This window comes from Athene noctua, chromosome 1 (genome assembly GCF_965140245.1).
Source record: "Athene noctua chromosome 1, bAthNoc1.hap1.1, whole genome shotgun sequence".
Taxonomy (NCBI): domain Eukaryota; kingdom Metazoa; phylum Chordata; class Aves; order Strigiformes; family Strigidae; genus Athene; species Athene noctua.
Window position 1 is genome coordinate 208,185,196 of NC_134037.1, and position 19,827 is coordinate 208,205,022.

At 38.3% G+C, this 19,827-nt stretch overlaps 1 protein-coding gene across 3 annotated transcripts in view; it reads left to right on the forward strand.

Moving 5' to 3' along the window:
• The window catches only part of ABCC4 (ATP binding cassette subfamily C member 4 (PEL blood group)), a 150,774-nt gene that overhangs the window by 92,621 nt on the left and 38,326 nt on the right, over positions 1-19,827 (forward strand). For 2 of the 3 annotated variants that reach the window (XM_074911542.1, XM_074911551.1), the window contains exons 21-24: positions 13,153-13,303; positions 13,940-14,059; positions 17,922-18,032; positions 19,424-19,524. In XM_074911542.1, coding sequence (XP_074767643.1) covers positions 13,153-13,303; positions 13,940-14,059; positions 17,922-18,032; positions 19,424-19,524 — 483 coding nt within the window. Of the gene's footprint in view, positions 1-13,152; positions 13,304-13,939; positions 14,060-17,282; positions 17,368-17,921; positions 18,033-19,423; positions 19,525-19,827 lie in introns of those variants that run through there. The other variant, XM_074911560.1, reaches the window with a different exon arrangement.

The window sequence follows — 19,827 nt, forward strand, 5'->3', positions numbered from 1 at the left end:
AACCACCAATGTAGGCTGTGGCTGAGACCACCACTGAATGTGCCATTCCCTTCTCACCACACACAAAACACATTGACTGCAGCTTTATGAAGTGAAAATGCTGAAGAAAAGGAAAATGTGAAGGAGGTGTCCACAGTAATTTCTTTTTTTTTAAAAAAAATAAAGTAAAAAAAAAAGGCAAAAAAAAAGCCGCTGCATCTGGATATTGGGAACAAAAAGTGCCTCAGACTGGAATAATAGCTTGGGTCACTTGCTTTCATATGTGCACAAGAGTGGAACTGCCGTTCCTTGTTTCAGTACCACTGACCCCTGCATTTTATTGTGTGAAGATGTCAGGGAAAGTGTGTAGAAGGAATTCCAGGATCTTTTAGTTTAACAATGACGTTGTTATTTTGTGATTTCTGTGAGAGGTGGCATTCCAGGGGGTTTGTTGTGTTGTCTTTTCCAGTTTAGCCAGGTTTTGTATGTATGCATGTGTGAGTTTCAAGAAATATTTTTACTCATTAAATAACAGTTCTTTCTGTGTGTTTGTATGTGTGCATTTGCATGTGTGTGTTTAAAATACGATCATAAATATGCAGTGAGAAAATAACCAGTGGTAGGATCTATGTCAGCATATTCTCTTTAGCCTGTTACATAGAGCAGGCCTCTGTCTTGGGCACACCTTTTGGTTTCTCTTCTGCTGAATCCTGGTGTTTTTGCTTGATGGTTAGATCACAAGGTTCTGCAGCTGTGATGATTTTTAGATGAAAAATAAGTAAATAAAAAAACCCAGTTGCCTCATGGCACTTGATGGCTGAAATCTCATGGAACCTTTTCTCTGTGGAACTCTAACTGTACATTGCCAAGATGCATGCTACAGTGCATCTTGCTAGTGCGTGATGAAAGACTAATTAAAACTTAGAGAAAAATAATATGGTTTTTGTATTGGTTACTTTTGAGCTCTAATTTCAGAAATGGTTAAAATTATCATTATGATAAAAACCTAATTTTTGGTATTGTCATTTGTATGTGCTTTCAGTTTTGTTATTTTCTTTGAAATAAAAAGAGGTTATACACTTGTGTTAAAAACAAACAAACACTGCTTATTCTGTCTTTCTGGTCATCATCATACCATTTCCCACCCCCCAAAAATAAAATTAAAAAAAAAAAAAAGAAAAGAAAAAGAGGTGGGAGGTTGAGGAGGAAGAGAGAGAAGGCTTGGATTGCACTTGTGTATCCAAGACCAACATGCAGGAGCTGTGAGTTTAGCAGACACTTGTCTAAATAATGCAGTTCTTTATTGACCTTTCATTCCTCTGTCCTTGAATGCCTTGATTGTTAAGTCCCAGTAGCCAATTAGTCTTGTTGATGGTGACCAGCAGTGGAGATAATCTATGCCAAAGCTATCGCTGGTCTTTACTCTGTACCTGTCATCGCATTCCTTTAAATGTGAGGATGAGTGTCTTGCATCATATGGACTGCCTGTTTACTCAGATTGATGGTATGTGCATAGGATAAAATGTGTAAAGTTTAGAGTCACAGATAATCGGTGGATTCCTGCTTATACAAGGACCATGGTTTTCTACAGAAGGCTAAAAGTCTGTTCTCACTATAGCAGTCATATGCAATCCTGCCCAACCTCACTCCATTATTTTTTTTCCTATTTGCGTTAGCGTGTATAATTTTTATAAGAATAGATATGTGTGTCATTCTCCACATATGAGTGTCAAGGCAACAGGTATCATTGCAGCAACAAAACTTAATTTGTACGGGAACATAATGTAACTTAATATTTTGGGGTTTGTTTTACTTCGTATTAATAAAATTTGAAGGTGTAACCCCTTATCTAACATGGGAAGGAAGATTAAATAATACTGAAAAATGTGCTTTACCTTTTTGTCATCTTGCTTCCTTGTCTTTACCACTTTTTTGGCTTTTCTTGTTTTTCTTAACTCTCTTCTTTTTAGTTTTTATACGTCTCCTTTTATATGGTAAATGTAGAAATACCTTGGTTACTGGGCTGTTCTTTCCATTTTCTCAATGAAACATGGAATACCGGTGTTTTGAATATAGTACTCAGAAAAATAAATCTAGCTTTCACTTAGTGGAATTCTGTCTTCTCTGTTTCTTTTTCTAAAGCATGTGAGCTTTGTAAGATGCAGTCTCCCTCTTAATTTTGCAAAGGTTTTGGGTGGATTGTGGCTTAGTGGTAGGAAGACAAAAATGTAGTTGCTCTTACAGTATTTTTGTATATCGGACTGAAACCTATAAATACAAAATTTCCGTTGGCTCTTCTCCAAATTGGTTTCTCTGTTTTCTTTATCAGATTACTCTCAACACATTTTCAGCTACTAGAAAGCAGGATAGTTATATGGCAGTCCAGTAATGTGACCCCATTCTGTGTGGTTTGGAAATTTCCCCCCTTTTGGTTAAGATGGAATTTGTAAAAGTCCCAGAAAGAGATTCCGTTCATCTGGGGGGCTCTTCATATCTGTTGGACAGTATTTTCTTGTTTACTTTTCTTGCTGTGAAAGAGATCAAAGAAACACTCTGATGTAAATGAACTTAAGTTCTACAGTTTTCTCCTTTTTGCTCCATCTTTTTATATACACTACTTCTGCTTTTGGTGCCAAAGTGGGAATTATTATTATTATTTATAGGTATCTACCTTAGTTTCTAAGCATTATTGCAACCTTTCACATCTGTAGCTCAAACTGATGATTAAGACTTCCTAAGATCATTAACATTTCTAACACTTCACAGTAGCTAGAAATCTCTTAATTCTGCTGTCAGTCATAGAGTGTAACAATCCCGTTCCAAATGGTGATAAGTACAAATCTTCTAGATTGCCTTAAACTACTGATATATTATAGATAGGATAGTGTGTGCTTACAAACAAATTAGGATTTCACTGTTCGGCAAAAGAACTGGAGATTTCACTTTTGATTCAAGAGGAAGGAGAAACTTGGAGATAGTCTGAATTACTAAGCCATATAGCTGGTGCTTGTGTTAAATCATTATGCATGTTTATGCCCAAAACAAACATGTGGGACAAGGAATTATCTTCAGCAAAAGAAGACTGCATCTCATAGAAATGTGCTGCCAGGGTTATATGTGCATTTCATGCAGAACATAAGAACTTTCTTCTTATTGAAGCTGATACCGTGGCTGCCTGGTGAACTCTGCAGCTGATCTGAAAATCCAGATGAGTTTTTTCTTCAAAAAGTAGAGGCTACAGTGCGGGCAGTTCTATACAGCAAAAGATGAGAATTCAGCTGGGAACTGAATGTCACATGTCTTTGGGAAGCTTGTACCTCTTTGTGTTGCATCAACGTTACAGGATAGTTTTGTATCATTTAAAAAAATAGATTCATTTGGATTGCACTCTTGAACTAGTAAAAATTTGTGTGTTAAGAAAGGATCTTTCAAGGGCTCGATAATAGCTCTTCCTGCATAGTGGAAGAGTAGGATGTTGAGTGATTGCAATTTCTTCCTCAATCACATCCCTAAATCATATTTCTTTCTGTTTTTCTTACTGGGTTTTGGAATCAGTCTAATGGTAAAATAAACAGATCTCTCTTACCATGAAAGTCACTTGTGTGCTAAAATAGTGGTTTTAGATCTTTCCTTCTAAAACTGAAAACATGCTGGCTTTGGTACCTGATACAGTTTTCCATTGTTCTGTTAGGCATAACATAATACTGAGAAAGATAATTTTTTTTGTTTTTCTCACTGATGGAAAGTCTGGATTTTGGGGTTGCACCTGGTATCAGTTACTTGGTAAGTGTGTCTTTGTTGATGGTTTGTGATAAATACAATTCTGAAAGGTTTTCCTGGTGGTCTTGGAGCATATTTGTAACGAATTATGAATGAACATATGCTTACTACAGTAAATAATGTTTGTTCGCTGCCAAGGAAGTTTCTTTTTACTCCTTTAGATGCCATGGGGTTCTGTACCTGCAGAGAATGGCTGAACTGGGTGAAACCTGATGGTGGTGGTAAGAGGCTGATGCGTCTAACCGTATTTAGTTGAAATACGGTTGCTGAAAGCATCAGGCTACTGTTAAGCTTCCTGGAGCTGAATAGTCACTGAACAGAATGTAGTAATGAAGAATTATGAGTCAAGAGTTTATTTTGAATGGGAAAGCAGTATTTTATAGCCCTATCAGAGTAGCAGAGCTCTGAGGAAGTCAGGAAAAAACCCAGAGACCAGCTAAAAAGCATTTTTTGCATATCTCCTATGAAAGAGTATGCACAGAAAAGAACAGAAGGTAGTTTTGTTTCTTAGGATAGCTGATGCTGTAGTCCTTAATATTTTTCATAGTTTTCATTTAACTGGGGCAGAGGGGCTGCTGTGGAACTTACAGAAATATGAGTAGTACTTCATTCCACCTAAAAATAAATATATTAATAGTGTATTTTAAATAGCAAGAACAAACAGTAAAATGCTTAAAAGCTTGTAATTGGTGTAAGGCTGAAGAGCTGTTACTGAAGAGCTGATACTCTTTTTAACAGAAGAGCCCACAGTTCAAATGTAGCACAAAGCTTTTAAAGTTGCTGAAAGACCCAGAATTGACTTCTGGCAAAACAATTAGACTTGACTGAGTAGAAAAGGTCATGCAGTTGAAAATGAGGTATTCTTGGGTAGGGTGCAGGGCTGCTGTGGCATTATGGCCATGAAGGACAAGAGGCCGGAGGTGGGAAAGTCCATATAGTTCAAAGACAGAGTTTGTAGAACTGCAGCATACGGGGCAGCAGTAGCTGTGGTAAGCAAAAGTTTGCCAGACGTTTGGAAGAACTGGGAAGAAATGCATACGGTGTGGATGAAAAGGTTATGATAGCATCATCATTAGCTCAGAGGAATTCCTCACATGAACAGTGGACAGTATCTTAGCAAGTAAGTTAATGGACTAGACCATAACAACCCTAAATAATGCCCTATAGGATTACATCGGTACTCAGCCTAGCCCGTGGTCTTTCTCCAGCAGTAACAACAGGAGATGCTATTTGGGGAGATCATGAAAACCTGGCTGCTTTCTGTGGTCCATTCCTGTGTAGTACCCAAGCATTCACAGTTTTGTACTGGGAGTGTCAAAAGGCCTATCCCTTCCCAGTTCTCTCACTGTCCATTTTTGACATAATTTTTTATCAGCTCTTAAGATCTGCCTCCTGCAATCTAATAGCCTGAAAGCAGTGAGATATTTGTTGATCTTTTTATTTTGTTCCATGTATATGTGCCTGTTCTATGGAAAGAAAACAGTAATTATCACTGAAAGAAAAACTACCTTTATAAGGGTTGTAAGTAGGATAAGATTGAGGACAAATATTGGTGAATCAGCCTCTGCTGATAAAGCGCTAAACATAGGAGTGAAGAATAAAGTAGGAAATACACCATTTGTAGTAGTACTAAAGAGAAAAGTAGCCATTGTTGAATCAAAAGTTTTGGTTTTGTCAGGGTCTGTGATCAGTGGGGTTGTCTTGGGCTTACATAGCTGGGGAAAAGTTTTGGAAATGGTTTCTAAGAGATAGAAATGGAGCTGAAATTATCAATTTGTCTTTAAAAATATCAGTTATTTGGCAGCAGGGTCTGAGAGAGGAGATATAAAAATGCATTGCTCTGGGAATCTTAAAGCAAGTGGAACAGCCAACAAAGTGACTGCGTTTGGTGATGATTGCTTTGGTATTGGAATCACAAAACCCCTAAATTAATATAATGGAAAGGGGTGCTTTCCACTACCTGAGAAGAAGAGTAACTCTAGGAGGGTTGGGTGATGCCAGACATTTTTCTGCATTGTTTCAGGCAGGTTCTGGCAAGAGCTATTGAGAAAGCAAAGCATGTGTGAGTGCATGTTCTGCACTCCCTGATTAATGCTGTTTCCTCAAGCAAACATGTAAGATTGTGCTTGGCATCTGAGGTATTCCCAGGAAGATATAACATATTTGTCATGGTACAAAAAGCAATATAGTTTATGTGACTAGTTTTTGTGTGTGTGTATCCTTTTTTTTCCTTGGGAAAAGAACAGTGTAAGAATATAGCCAGGGACTGTGGACATTTACAGAAGACAACAAACGTAGCACTACTGAACCACAAAAACTATTAACTTTTAATATCATTTTTACAGGCAGATCAGAATAAAGTTATAACTAACTCCCTATAACTTCAAAAAGTGGACCTCTCATTTTTATTTAGATCCTCATTGCAAAGGTGTGCCTTGCTGTTCAAATCACTCAGAACACGTGTGCAAAAGTGTGTAGTGGGCACAAGGTGCAATTGAAAAACAACACTTGAGAATCAAATTAAAGGTCCTCCTCAAGTTTTTACTGCTTATAAATATAAAAATACATTGACCACAGACATCTACAGGTGTGGGTGTTGGCACTGTCCTTTTCTGTGTGGCAGTATTGGTTTCCATGTCCAGTGGGCATGAACAGGAGCTGCATGTAGAGATGCTAAGTAGAGGCCATGGCTTTGGCTCTAATAAAAGCTTGTTTTTTTCATGGAAAATCTGTATTAGCTGAAAGTAACATATATGTGGCTTAAGGGTCATGACAACTAACTTTGTACATGAGTGAAGATTATGAAAAGGAGAATAGCCTCCATGTGATGTAGGATTGTAATGCAAAGTTTTTAAAGGATGAGTATTTTGAGTGTCTGGAGGAATCACAAGGTCCAGACCTTGATTATGCATCTGTTTCGAAAGCATCAATATCTGGAAGTCTAAGACAATATATGGACTGCGATTTTTTGGGAACTGCTATTGGAATCAAGACCTGCGTTAAGATAGTTAAGCGCCTTGGCCCAGGATGTCCAGAAAGCCTATTTCTACTGCTTGTTGTAGTGTAAGAGATTATTGATGGTAGAATGCTGTTTAAATACAACAGAATGGTGGCAGTGCCAATGTATTAAAGAAAACACCCTTTTTATTATAAGGTCACTTGTTAAAAAACAATTGGACACAGTTCACCATGATCTCAAACAAAGACAAAGGCTTCTCACTTAATGGCAAAATGCATGCCAAGTCAAATGAATGAACGTGTTGGTGGCACAGAAAACAAGTGCCCTAAGGAGCTAAGTATATGCTTGTTCAGTTAGAAAAACAATGATCCAGAAACACTATCTTATAGAGACAAGAACAAGTAGAAGGTACTAGCATTAAGGATGTGGTTGGGAATTTTGACTGCGTTTCTGTGCCATATCTGACAGATGTATTCAGCCCATTTGCAGTGACATACGGATTTAGTTAGGTAACCTCTTGTCGACTAATTGCAAATAGCAGGATTCAGAGGAGGAGAGGGTGTCTCGCAGAAGATAAGACAAGCTTGCTGTTTTTGAAGCTTTTAATGCTGACAGTATTTAGTTCCTACTTTTTTCTTTCACTCAGTTTATCTGAAATTACAATTTTCATTTCTTTCCCAGCTGTGCCTTTTTCCCCCCTTTCAGTGCATTGGTTGTCTTGTCTTTATATTCCCAATTTTCTTGTGGATGCACATTTTCCTAAAGCTGAATTAACACCGACTGAGAGCTGTCATTCCTGTCAAAGATTGCTGTCACTGGTTGCTTCAGAAAAGGACGACGTCTGAGATGTCTTTTAAATATTGGAGTTATGTGCAACACTTTTTCTTCTGTAGTCATAAGTCTTCATTGCTTTTTCTCTCAAGACAAATCTGTTCCTGACAGTTTGATGCAAGCAATAGTATAAACAGCCATATGTACTTATTTTAACCAGTTCTGAAAGAAAACCCATGCATTTTATTAAAAAGGTAGTTTAAAGACAAGACTATACGCCTCAACTCAGCCATTTTAAATGAGTAAATTTGAGTAGAGCTGTTTATGTACTAGGATTACAGTACAAAGGTAAAAGGTTTCTATTTGGATGTTTCCTGGGTTTTTTGTAATCAAGGAAAATAACACACAAAATATCTACGATGTGGTTTGATATGCTGCTCTGGATGCAGCTGGTCCGAGTGAAGTGTTTATCGCTCTGATCTGCTCATTACAATGTCTTGTCCCCAGGGAAGCTTGTCCTCTGGGGTACCAGTGTAACCAGCCACCTGTGCAGTTGTGCTTTAACAGTAAGTCCATACAGTCTGGTTTGAAAAAGCGTGGGTTTTTTTAAATAAAAAGGTATTCAAGGAAAAAGGAAACATCTGAATTGGACTAGGGATTGAATGTACGTGCAGTTATTTGGCAGAGACAATGAGGAAGTAATTTTAGTTAGGGGGAGGGGAGTAGGAGGAAGGATGATGCCAAGCAAGTACAAACAGACGGGGGTTTTGTAATTTCTTGACTTTCTAGCTTTCTAGCTTTACTTCAGACAGCCCAGCCTGACTGAGAGTGTCCTAAATTACTGCAGTTAAGGTTACAAACTTGAGATCCATGATACGCACTGCTGCTGTAATGGAATTAGTATGGCTTTGTGGCAGTGACCATGGGCTAATAGAATCCTTGGCAGTGCATATAGGGGTCCAGCGAGTAGGAGTTGGGGGTGGGGGCAGAGTAAGTCTGTTTGACTTCTGCTTAAATATTAGTAAAACTGGTCCTGGAACACTGCAGTTCTTGGGTGGGATTTGACTGCAGATTCAGTCATTGAAATTTAGGTGTCTGCATGTTGGGCTTTAGATGCTTACCTTGCTGTAGTCAGAGGGCATCTAGTCCATACAGTTAGTGGACTCTAGAGAAATATTCAACCATAGGGTCACTAAGTATCCACTTAAATGTTAGACCAATCATTTTCTAAACTTCTAAACTAGGACAGGAGTTTCACAATATAGGTCGCATGTAGATTCCCACATTCAAGTTACTGAGTCTCAGATCCCATCCCTTGGGCTTCACTCATTCATTAGAGATCCTACCAAATCAATAGCTGCAAGTCCCAAATGGTGTGGTTCCTGTGGTAGTAGGTCCTATATCACAGCTGTCATACCCATGTGGATGACTTGGCATCACAAATCACACTAGGAACTTGTGCAGACCCCTTATGCATGTATTTTACAAGAGATGCTGAAATATATTGTAAGGTCCATTTAAAAACAATAAAAGCACAAAACTTTTATTTTTGAATTACAGAAGAAAATGGAAGACCTCAAAGATCTGATTATGTTGAGCTCATTAGAGAAAAGACAGAGAGGTGTTTTATAGGTACTGCACGAGGAGATAAAGGACTCTTGAAGGAGTTAGCTGGAGCAAAGTGCGAGCAGACCTGAGAGGTTTAAAATGGGGTTCTACATGAAGACCAGGTGCCTTTTTCAAATAAGTGCTTAAGCCAAACATGAAATATTGACCTCAGGGTATAACTGATATGAAAGAGTAGTAGTGATCTATAGGATGGAGGGGTAGACATTCTTACGAGACATCTTGAACTCTAAATGTTGCTTTTGCATCTTTTTCCTGTCAACTTTATTAAATGATTTCAAATGGCTTACAATTTGTCGTAAGGTTTCTAATATTACGTAAATGGTATAGTTTCTGCAACAAAGGGAAAGGCTTATAGCTTGTGATATTTGTATGGCTTACAGATTGTAATTCCCATATTTTTCTAGATTTTTATTGTTTTTTTCTTATTGTTTCTTTACCTCACATTAAATATTTTTCTATTGTGTGGTTGTGGTACAGAAATACCTTGTTCTTCCTAGAGCAAGACCTGTTTGAGATAGAACTTCAAGGATATCACTCCCAGCACCTATAAGAATTACAAATATGTAGAAGCATGTGTTTCGCAAATGAATGTGCTGATCAGAGCATTCACTTTCCCAGAGGGTTATAATAAGGTCTGCTTGCTCCAGTAGAACAGGAGATTTCTTGAGGAAAAATAAGCCACAGTGAACGGAGTGACTGACCAAAACATGAGGGAAATCTCTCAGGACTCTCACAAGCAAGGATATGAGTCCAAGAGAACCAGCACGTGCTTTTTTATACTCCTAGAGTATGTGCGATTTCTGAGTGGGAGATTCTTATTTCTCCAGGGAAACTGAAACAAATTTGAAGGTAGACATTGGACAATATGTCTCCATTTGGAAGCACATTAGATTTCCCTGTCCAGGTCTTTTCAGTCTCAGTAGCCTGTGCATCTGTTGTCTTTTGTATAAGGTGGCCTTGCTTCCAATACTGTTCAGATAGCTGTAAAATCAGCTCCTGTTTTGTCTTAATTTGGCTATTGTTTTCTGCACAGTCATTACAGAAGACTAAAATTAAGAAATACAGTAAAAGATGCTGTTTTTATCGGCCGTGTTTCTTTTATGTAGGGAAATCTTGCCTGCTTAGCATTTTGGTGCAGTTTTCAATTGTAAGCTGATTCTGCTAGACAAGGTCAAGATCTTGCTGTGCAAAATGAATACCTAGCTCACTGCTTGTCTCCAGAGAGGAGAGCAGTCAGACTACTCATATTAGCGTTATCGTCAGTCTGCTGATTATCTCGGGTCTTCCAGCTTGCATGCAGTGAATCTACTAGAAGTTGGAGCAGTTTCCAGCTTTGGAGGTTAGTTGTCTCTTGTGAAACTTGGGAGCTAGAACCTTTGCCTTACCTCACGCAGTAGCTGCATGATTACAGTCTGCAAATGGTTGTGTCTGGCTTCCAGACTACTTCATTAAGAGTTAATTTATATGCAAGTTTGGTTTTCCAAAAAAACAACACACATGACTGATCCACCCTATCATAAATTTTTATAATGATAAGGTGGTGCAGGCTCATCTAAAATTCCTTCCAAAGGCGGTGTCAGATTTTTACTTTAGTCATCCTAACCATCTTTTCCTTCCCTGTATTTCTGCCATACCAAGGCTTTGTTTACATGAGCTGGATCCTAATAGTTCTACTCCCACTCCCACCCCCACCGGCACTTTGCAACATATTGTAGATTATCATCACTAAAATTTGAGTTTGGCTTTTTAATTTTTTATTAAGAAGCATTTATTTTCCTCAGAATTTTTTTCCTTGAAAGAGTTGTTCTTAATTCTTCATATCAGGTTTGAGGCTGATGGTGAGAAGACAAGAAGTACTTCAGAAACTACTCTTTTGTGACTGTCTAGGAGGTGATGGAGGGAGAAGGGGAAGGCAGCAGGCCTATAAAGCAGTTGTGAGAAGGATGGAATGGACTTCCATTTTCTGTTTGCCAATGAGAATGGAGGTGAAGGAACCTTTAGAAAGTATTAGCTAGTCTGTGGATGGCTGACAGGCCTGGCAGAGACAATGAGCGGTACTGGGAAAAACAGATCTAGGCAGGAGAAAATTTGGAGGAGGTCACGAATCTTTATCTCCTTTCTCCTCATTCAGTGATAAAAACGAAGTACGCTTACAGGGTTTTAAAGAATGCTGGGGAAGTAGAAGGTAGAGCAGCACTGGTGAGGAGTCTGGGTGCTTTGTTTTGCTTTGTGCTGACATACCATGGGCATAATTGATCCAAGTGAAATACCATAAACTCTCGCTGCCACCTTACCTCCTCGTGATGAAATCTAGGTAAAATGTCTGCAATCTACTCTATGTATCTAGAAGGTCAAAACCATAATGTTGTAAGTACCTAAACCCACAGATGTGCAGTGTAGTGGTAATGCAGCTTCCTTCAGAGCTCCTACCCCATACCTACCCTATAGCTCTTTTCCATAATAGATTTCTGAGACCCTATAATGTGCTTTCAGGATCTATGAGATGCAAGGCTGTTACACTGATAAATCTTCTATCATGAGCTAAGATCTTGCCTAGAGCCGAAGACTAAATTGTGCTGACTCATGCAGTTGTAATGCATAAGGTGTGTGGGTTTGCTGTTTGGTCAGGTGAAATTAGGGTAAAGTCAGAGAAACCTCAAGAAAAAAACAGATGTAGGGGGAAAGGGAGTGCTTAGTTTTGGCTTTAAAGTGTGTTGAGTATGGGCTACCAGAAGTGCAACAGGAAATGCAGTGTTTCATAGGCACTTCCACTGAAAGTGTTTGAAAATCCAGGTAGCTCTCTGGTATCCAACCTTAGCTGATATGTTGCTTAGCTTTTCCAACTCAGTGCACAGATACAGGGATAGAAGCCTTTTTGCTATAAGATGCATTCTTAGGACCCAATGGTCACTAATGCACAACCATGAAGTTCAGCTGGAATCTACTTGTATGTCATATGTGATAATGAAAGTGGTTCCTCTACAGTCCATAAAATGGAGACCTTTCAGAAAATATTTTCCTTGCTAAGGAATTTGTTAAAGAAAATAATACAAGAATTTAGTGTTGAGCTAGAATTTCAGTTGTCCGGGTTTTGTCTTTTTGTATGTTTTACCCCCACCCCCTTTTTTAAGGAGCAAAGGGGCACAGCCTGGTTTCAGTAGGTGACTGGACTCCTGCCTTACATACATACGTACACCACTGGTGTTGTGAAAGAAATTTGTGTGCAGATAATGCTTTTCATAGTGTATTTAAACTGAAAGTTTGACATAAAGGATGTGAAGTGGTCTGCAGAAAATGAGAGTTTTAATTCAGAAAGTTAGTCCTAATTCATTACATATTATATCTAATTTTCTAAGAGTAAATTCAGGTTTAGTCTAACCTTTCATCTGGTACTCTGAAGTAAACCTGGTAAAACTAGCCTCTTATGACACTTCTTGTAGTGTTTAACATTTCCTTATTTGTAACATTTCCCAATGCAATCCTTTGGAAAGAGAAAGCTCACTTTCTCTGATACTGGGTTTTCTTTGTAAATGGGACAAAGTTGTTTTTAGGAAAATTTAAAAGCCTATTTTGAAAGTTACTCTTCCAACTGTTAAGTCTTTGAAGTGAAAGACAGTCTTTTAACAGTTTCTTTTACCTGGAGTGAAAAAACATACCCCTCATTCACTAGGTAGCTTTGGTCCATTAAAGATTAGTTGTCTTTTTAATTAATGATCTGTTACTTTGTTAAAGCAGTCACAGAATAGTCCGCAAAGAAAGATATTAAAGTTCAGTCAGCCAATTTGTAAAGACATTTCTTAAAGAACAAATGTTGCAGAAAACCATAAACTGAAAGTCAAATTAGGTATTACTGTAAATTCTTCAAGTTGCTTAAAAATAGATGTCGCTCCTATGTTATACAATGCGTTCGCCTCTAAATTTGGTAGTTATGTTTAAATATTTAAGTGTTTCAATAGTGTTAAATAGTTTTATACTTGTTCTAAATTAAATTCTTCTGGCAAAGAGTTTTTTATTTTGTTTCTATTGTGTTGCAGACTCTCCTACAGATTTTTGGTGTGGTGGCTGTGGCTGTGGCAGTGATTCCTTGGATACTCATCCCCTTAATTCCACTATTTATTCTTTTCATTTTTCTTCGACGATATTTCTTAGACACTTCAAGAGATATTAAACGTCTAGAATCCACAAGTATGTGGTTTGGGGGATTTAATGTTAGTTTGAACCCTGCTTATTATTATGTGAAATGCTAGTATTTTATAGACAATCCATCAAAGATTTTTTTTTTGCTATGCAAATAACTTCCTTATTGCCTTGGTTCTCAACTAGTGAATTACATGCTTAACTCCCATTTTGCATAATTATAAACCTTAGGTATGTCAGTTTAACTATCTGTAAGTAAAGCTAGTTAGGAACCCAGCTAACTTTCTGGGTTTTGGGACCTTGTATGCACATACTAATGGTGTTTCTGACCTAATCTGACTCTTGGGCCTGACTTTAGCATGACTATGATATGAAATACTAAGGATTTTGAATAACAAACATGGGTGCCTCATGTCATTAATAAAGCTCAAAGAATTTCTTCAGTGGCAGCTATTGTTAGAAAGTAAGACATTTTTGTATAAATTAATCTGCCTGGCTGTCTGACTGATTCTAATTGAGTAAGAGGACTTTGGTTAAAGAGATTGCATATTTATTCTGAAAGAATGCAGTATGATAACTTGTATGGTTAAATATAAAATAGCAGGATTAAAGATTAGTGTGGTAAAAAAGGAATTAAATGTTGTCCTTCAGCTATTGCTAAGTTACTCTCATTTCCCTTTGTAGCTCGAAGTCCAGTGTTCTCCCACTTGTCGTCATCCCTCCAGGGACTTTGGACTATTCGAGCTTTGAAAGCAGAGGAGAGATTTCAAAAACTATTTGATGCACACCAAGATCTCCACTCAGGTTTGTGATGAATTGACATGAAAAATCAAATACTTTGCTCTGTAGGAGGGAAATATCTTATGCCCTCAGCAACATGTATATATTGTACATTAAAATCAGTAGGAGCTTGTCTCTTTAGGGTAGAATTTCTCTATTAGAACAAAAATGTTACTATCTGTCTAGATTTTGAGAGTTTACTTTGGGCTGTAATATAATTTGAGATACCCGTGCATATGTTTTAACAGTGTCCTAAGATAAACATAAAGTATGCCTGATAAGAATATTTAAAGATTCATTTTTGGCTTTTTCCTGGATTCCATCTTTTAAAGGGTGTGTGTGTGAAAACAAGCTATATTATGAAGCATTTCATATTAAGTAGTGTGGTAAGAGTGGGCAGAGATGATTAATAAAAATCATCTTGGAAAAGTTTCATAAGTCTCACTTCTTTTTTACTTTGAGCAGCTTTCAGGGCTTAAATCTAATATACAGTATTAACATGACCAGAAGGTGTAAAATATTAGTATTCTGCAAACGTAAGTAATATAATTCAGGTTTGCGCTGTGATTCTTTACATTCTGTCAATTAAATGTTCTCTATTACAATGTTTTACAAGATGCAGCAGAATGCAAGTTTTCAATTTTGTGTTTGTTAGGTAAGATCTTGAATTTCTTCTGTCATAAGATGTACAAGTATATGCTATGACATTTTTGTAATTTACAGACTTCTGAGATATCAGACCAGACCAGCTGATCTTTTCTGAAGTACAGTTTATCACAGGCTGTAGAATGGTGCACTGATCTCTGTGTTAAGCCCAGTAACTTGTGACCAAGGAAACATGTTTTCCAGGGAGGCATCTCTAGCTTTGAATTCTCCATTTCCTAATATTATCAAGTTGCTAGTTACCTGACCAAATCAGTTTTACAGTAGCTGATAGCAAGGGATCACAAAGTTGTTTTTTAAGCTTTGTATTAAAAGACATCTTTAGTCGATAAACTGCATATAAAAGTTTCACTATACAAAGAGGACCGTGACCTTTATAGCAAGTATTTTCTTGTACATTAAGGTCAGATCTAAGGAACACGAACACACTATTTTCCTGTCAATTTTATGCATCTAACAAAACTGTCAGTAACACACCTCTTGGGCAGTTCAGGAACCTGCTTTTGAGATCAGGCTTCAGTGCTTATAGTCGGACTCCTTTGTGCACCTACACATTTTGCCATGGTGTCCATCCCACCAGAGTATTTGGGGTATACCAGCTTGCTTAGTGTGTGTGTGTGTGTGTGTGTGCGCGCGCGCTTTTTGGTCCTCAGAGGGAATATGAGCCAACAGTGTGCCTGGGCAGCAAAGACCAGCAACATCTGGACTGTATTAACAGGAGCATAGCTAGTGGAAAGAGGAAAGTGGTTATCTCCCTCAGCACTTGTTAGCTCACGTCTGGAATACTGCATCCAGTTTTGGACCCCCAGATACAGGAAGCATTCTTAACAAACTGGAGTGAGTCCAGTGGAGGAGCCACTAAGATGGTCAGGGGACTGACAGGAGAGATCTCCCTGTGAGGAGAGGCTGAGGAAACTGGGCTTGTTCAACTCACGGAAAAGAAGTCTTATAGAGGATTTAATAGCTGCCTTCCAGTACCTGCAAGGTTGTTACCAAAAAGATAGTCAGGCTCTTCACAGTGGTACATGGTTGGAGAAGCAAGAAAATAAATTCTAACAAGAGAGAGAGAACCTGGATACCAGGAAAAACGTTTTCACCGTTAAGGACAGTCAGGCAGAAGAAAAGGTTGCCCAGAGATGTTGTGCAGGCTCTATCCATGCCAATTTTCAAGACTCAAACTTCATAAAGCATGGAGCAACATGGTCTGACCTCAGAGATGACTGTGTTTTCAGCAGGAGGTTGAACTAAAAGCCTCCTGAGGTTGCTTCCATCCTGAATGATTCTTTGATACTAAATGTGTGCAAGCAATAGCCAAAAGAAGAGGGTGCCTTTCATACTAGCTCACAAAGTTGGAGTCCTGGGTTCTTAAGTCTCCTAAAGAGTTTTAAATTCTTTCCTGCATCACAGAAGGCTCTCCCTACCAGCAATCATTTTGTTTAGCACTTTTGGCTGGAGTGGTATCCTCTCTATTTAAGGCCAAGCCTGGGAAACAGGACACTTACTTCGAACCCTCTTTCAGGGATGCCTTTGAATTTGATATTAATAATCTTGAGATAAAAACATCTAAAAGGCATGCTGAGGATTGACCAAATCTAGGTTTCCTTCCTGCCAGTGGAACATCTCTATAAGCAAGCTGAGTGGAGTTACACCACAGTGAATCTTTGTTAGTACCTCAAGATTGCTATATTCCTTCCTGCATGCACAGTGACCCCAGTTACATAGGGAGGTTGCAGAATGACCCATCTCAAGCTGGCAGTTTAATGCACCTTCCTGGACAATGGGATCAATGAAGCAAAACGTTGGAGCTGAAAAATCTACAACCTAACTACCCTATTTCCTGGTCTTACAAGTATACTGTTGCACCAAAAATGACTTTTCATGTCATCAGAGAGCTTCCATAGGCTGTTTCCAGAGACACTTAGCCCTTGTGTTTCAGATAGGTACCTAAATTATCATGGTGAATTCAATTTCTGGAACTAGTTTTGTGACTTGATACAGCACTCTCTTCTGCATATGTCATTCCATGTGCCTAGGTGTATGATTGTCCATTAGACCATATCAAACATCATGTTTAATGAAACCTGCTGCTAAATGTGTGGTCAGACCTACGTAGTTAAGAGTTGATGTAAACGGGACTAAGAGGTTACCAGCTCTGGGCTGCCTCTTGTCATCCTTGCTCTTTCCCTTTGCTGCCTACCAGAAGTTTTATGGAGTTCTGTTGGCTGAACTTTTGATTTGATGACTCTGTAATCTAGCTATCCAAAATGATCTGGCTTAAAACCAGACTTACCTCCTCTCTTTTTTTACAAAAAGGGAGGATTTTTATTGTTTTTTAGTTTGAAGATTTCCTAGCACTGGGCTAAGGAACAGTGAAACAGTTGAAACAGCACTGATCTTTAGCATCGAGTAATGAATGACAAGCAATGAGAAAGGGTTGGAATGGTAACCTTCTGCTGTGACTTGGTAGCAGCTGAAACAGTTCATCTGACTGCAGCCTAAGCAATAAATAATGCCATACTTTGTTATGGCTACTTGACTTCTGGTTTTGGCTCTGAATTCAAACGCTTTGCCTTCTGTATTGCAGTGTCTTTTCCTGCTGTCTCCTCTATCTTGTACTGTAGCATATCTGTCTGGGATGGAATTTAGCACCAAGTTGTGAATACCTAAATGTGAGTGCCCAGTGGAGATGTCCACCTGTGAGCTTTCCTGAAAGTAGTTATGTGTATTTACTCAATTGAATAGCTCTGTAGCTCCCCTGGCTGTATTGAGTAGCTTTTATGGGAGCTTAACCAGCTGCAGCTGCCTTCTGAAGACTTGGCTCTGACAGTTGTGTTGTGATACGTTCTAGCTAAAAGCCTGTAGGCTGTAGTCCAACTACAGCAAATGTAGTTGTACTTCTGCTTTTTGTGTAAGACTCGTGAGTCCACTAGAGTTAAAAAAAGGCTTCCATTTTAAATAAATGGACCATGCTTCAGGCCTTGACTGTTTTTCTTCCTATTACTGTGTGTACTAGCTGTGGTTGTTATTAGTGTGAAAGTGAGGTTAGACCATTTCAGGAAAACTGAACAATATTCTTATTATCATCAGTCCATACAGATGTGCACTTGACGATGTCAGCGGGATTGTTCTAGCAACTTAGAATATTAACATGAATTAATAATAATTATGCAGCTTAGTTTTCTAATAATCCACTGTTCTTATGTCTTTATAAAATGTACTTTAGAGGCCTGGTTTCTATTTTTGACGACCTCGAGATGGTTTGCTGTGCGTCTGGATGCCATCTGTGCCATTTTTGTTATAGTGGTTGCTTTTGGTTCCCTGCTTCTTGCCAAGAGTAAGTACAAATGTTAGAAAAAGTTCACCCCAGTAATTACCATGTATAGTAATGTCTAATTCTTTTTCATAGATTGCTGTTTCTAATTGTTTAAGGACTGTAATTAAGTTAAATGTTTCTTTCTAGATCATGATCTCTTCCTCAGTCTGGGGCATTGGGGCTGTATCTGCTTTCCTGCAAATACTGGAGGCAGTTCAGACATCTTCCAGGCTTAGGCATGCATCTGCCACCATCCCCATATGTGCAAACAAGCTTACAGATCTGCACTCTTCACTTTTGAGATTCTGGCTTTCAGAGCAATAACAACAAATAAATCTTTTTCTTTTTCCCCACCTTTGCCTTTCGTTTTTGGGCCTACAGGGCTTTGCTTTTCATACTGAAACACCCACAGAGCTGCTTCTTAACAACTTTTTTCCTTTCTAAACATGGCACAGTAGGCCAGAAGGCAAGCTAAAATTCCTAGGGATACTCTTCTAATATCTTGGATCAGCAGGATAGGCCAGTTCCAGAAAGAAAATCGCCTTGTAATGATACATTTTATGTTCACTGTCACTCATGAACTGTCATTAGTGTATGCATCATCCAGGATGTAATTGGGTTAGATGTACTAGAATGAGATAGTCATCTAAAATATGAAGGAAGGAGTAATTATCTTGGACATGAAAATTAGTGCTAATTTGCTGGTTTTGTTTCTTTTCTTTTTCTTTTGGATAAGTTCTGTATGTGCATGCATGTTTTAAGATTTGAACACTCTGTTCTGCTCAACACTGAAAATTTTGAGCTAGGTTTGGTGTTACTAGAATGCAAAAAGACAAGTCAAAACAATGGTCCTGAATCTTTCTTTGCCTCTGGATAAGGAGTAGCTCACTTGAAGTCAATAGAGCTATGCTAGGATAAAGTTCAAGTAAGTTAGAGGAAAATCATGTTTAATGCTGGGACAAACAGAATTAATTTAATTTATGAGAGTAGACCCACTGAACAAATAAATGCTTATATACACAGGGGAAGAAGTATTCTAACCTGTTACTTTATCTGATCACTTAAAAGAGTACAGAGTTGATGTAAATGTTTGCAACTTATTTTGAAATCGTTTTACGCTCACTTTCTGCTTAAGTTTAGGGACTGATCTAATTCCCTTACTAAAAAGTGAAAAGTTACTAATGTTCAGCCAGAGAGGGATGACCCTAGCAAGCTACCTAAGTAAGGTAAATGCAGCAAGTAGCTATCTGCCTGGAGCTACTCATTGCACAGATGGCAAGTATAGTGTAACCAAACAAAATTCTGGCTGTGATGCTTCCATCATGTAAGTAACCTCATGAAAGTGAAGTTAAGTAGGATTTTGGGTAATTACCAGTGTACCTATTTGATTCTCTTTTTCCTTTGTTCTGCAGCTTTGAATGCAGGGCAGGTTGGTTTGGCGCTATCCTATGCAATCACACTCATGGGAACATTCCAGTGGGGTGTTAGACAAAGTGCTGAAGTTGAAAACCTGGTAATGTTTATTTCTTCCTTTTCACTTCTTGGTTCCTTTTTGTGGTTGTGACATGAGGCCTTAAGGATGAGATTCTTCTTAATTAACTTAAGACATTAATACCTTAGCAAGCGATTGAGGCACCACTTACAGTCCATAAAGAAAAACAGCCTCTTCTAGTGTGTAATTTTTCTGACTGATTTTGAATGTTTGTTAAGACGCATTTTGTCCCTATTGACTGTGCCTCTGCATTCACAGTAAGGGAGGCTTTATAATCTCCCTTTACAGCAGAAAGGAGACTGTCTAGTTAGAGTATAGACAATG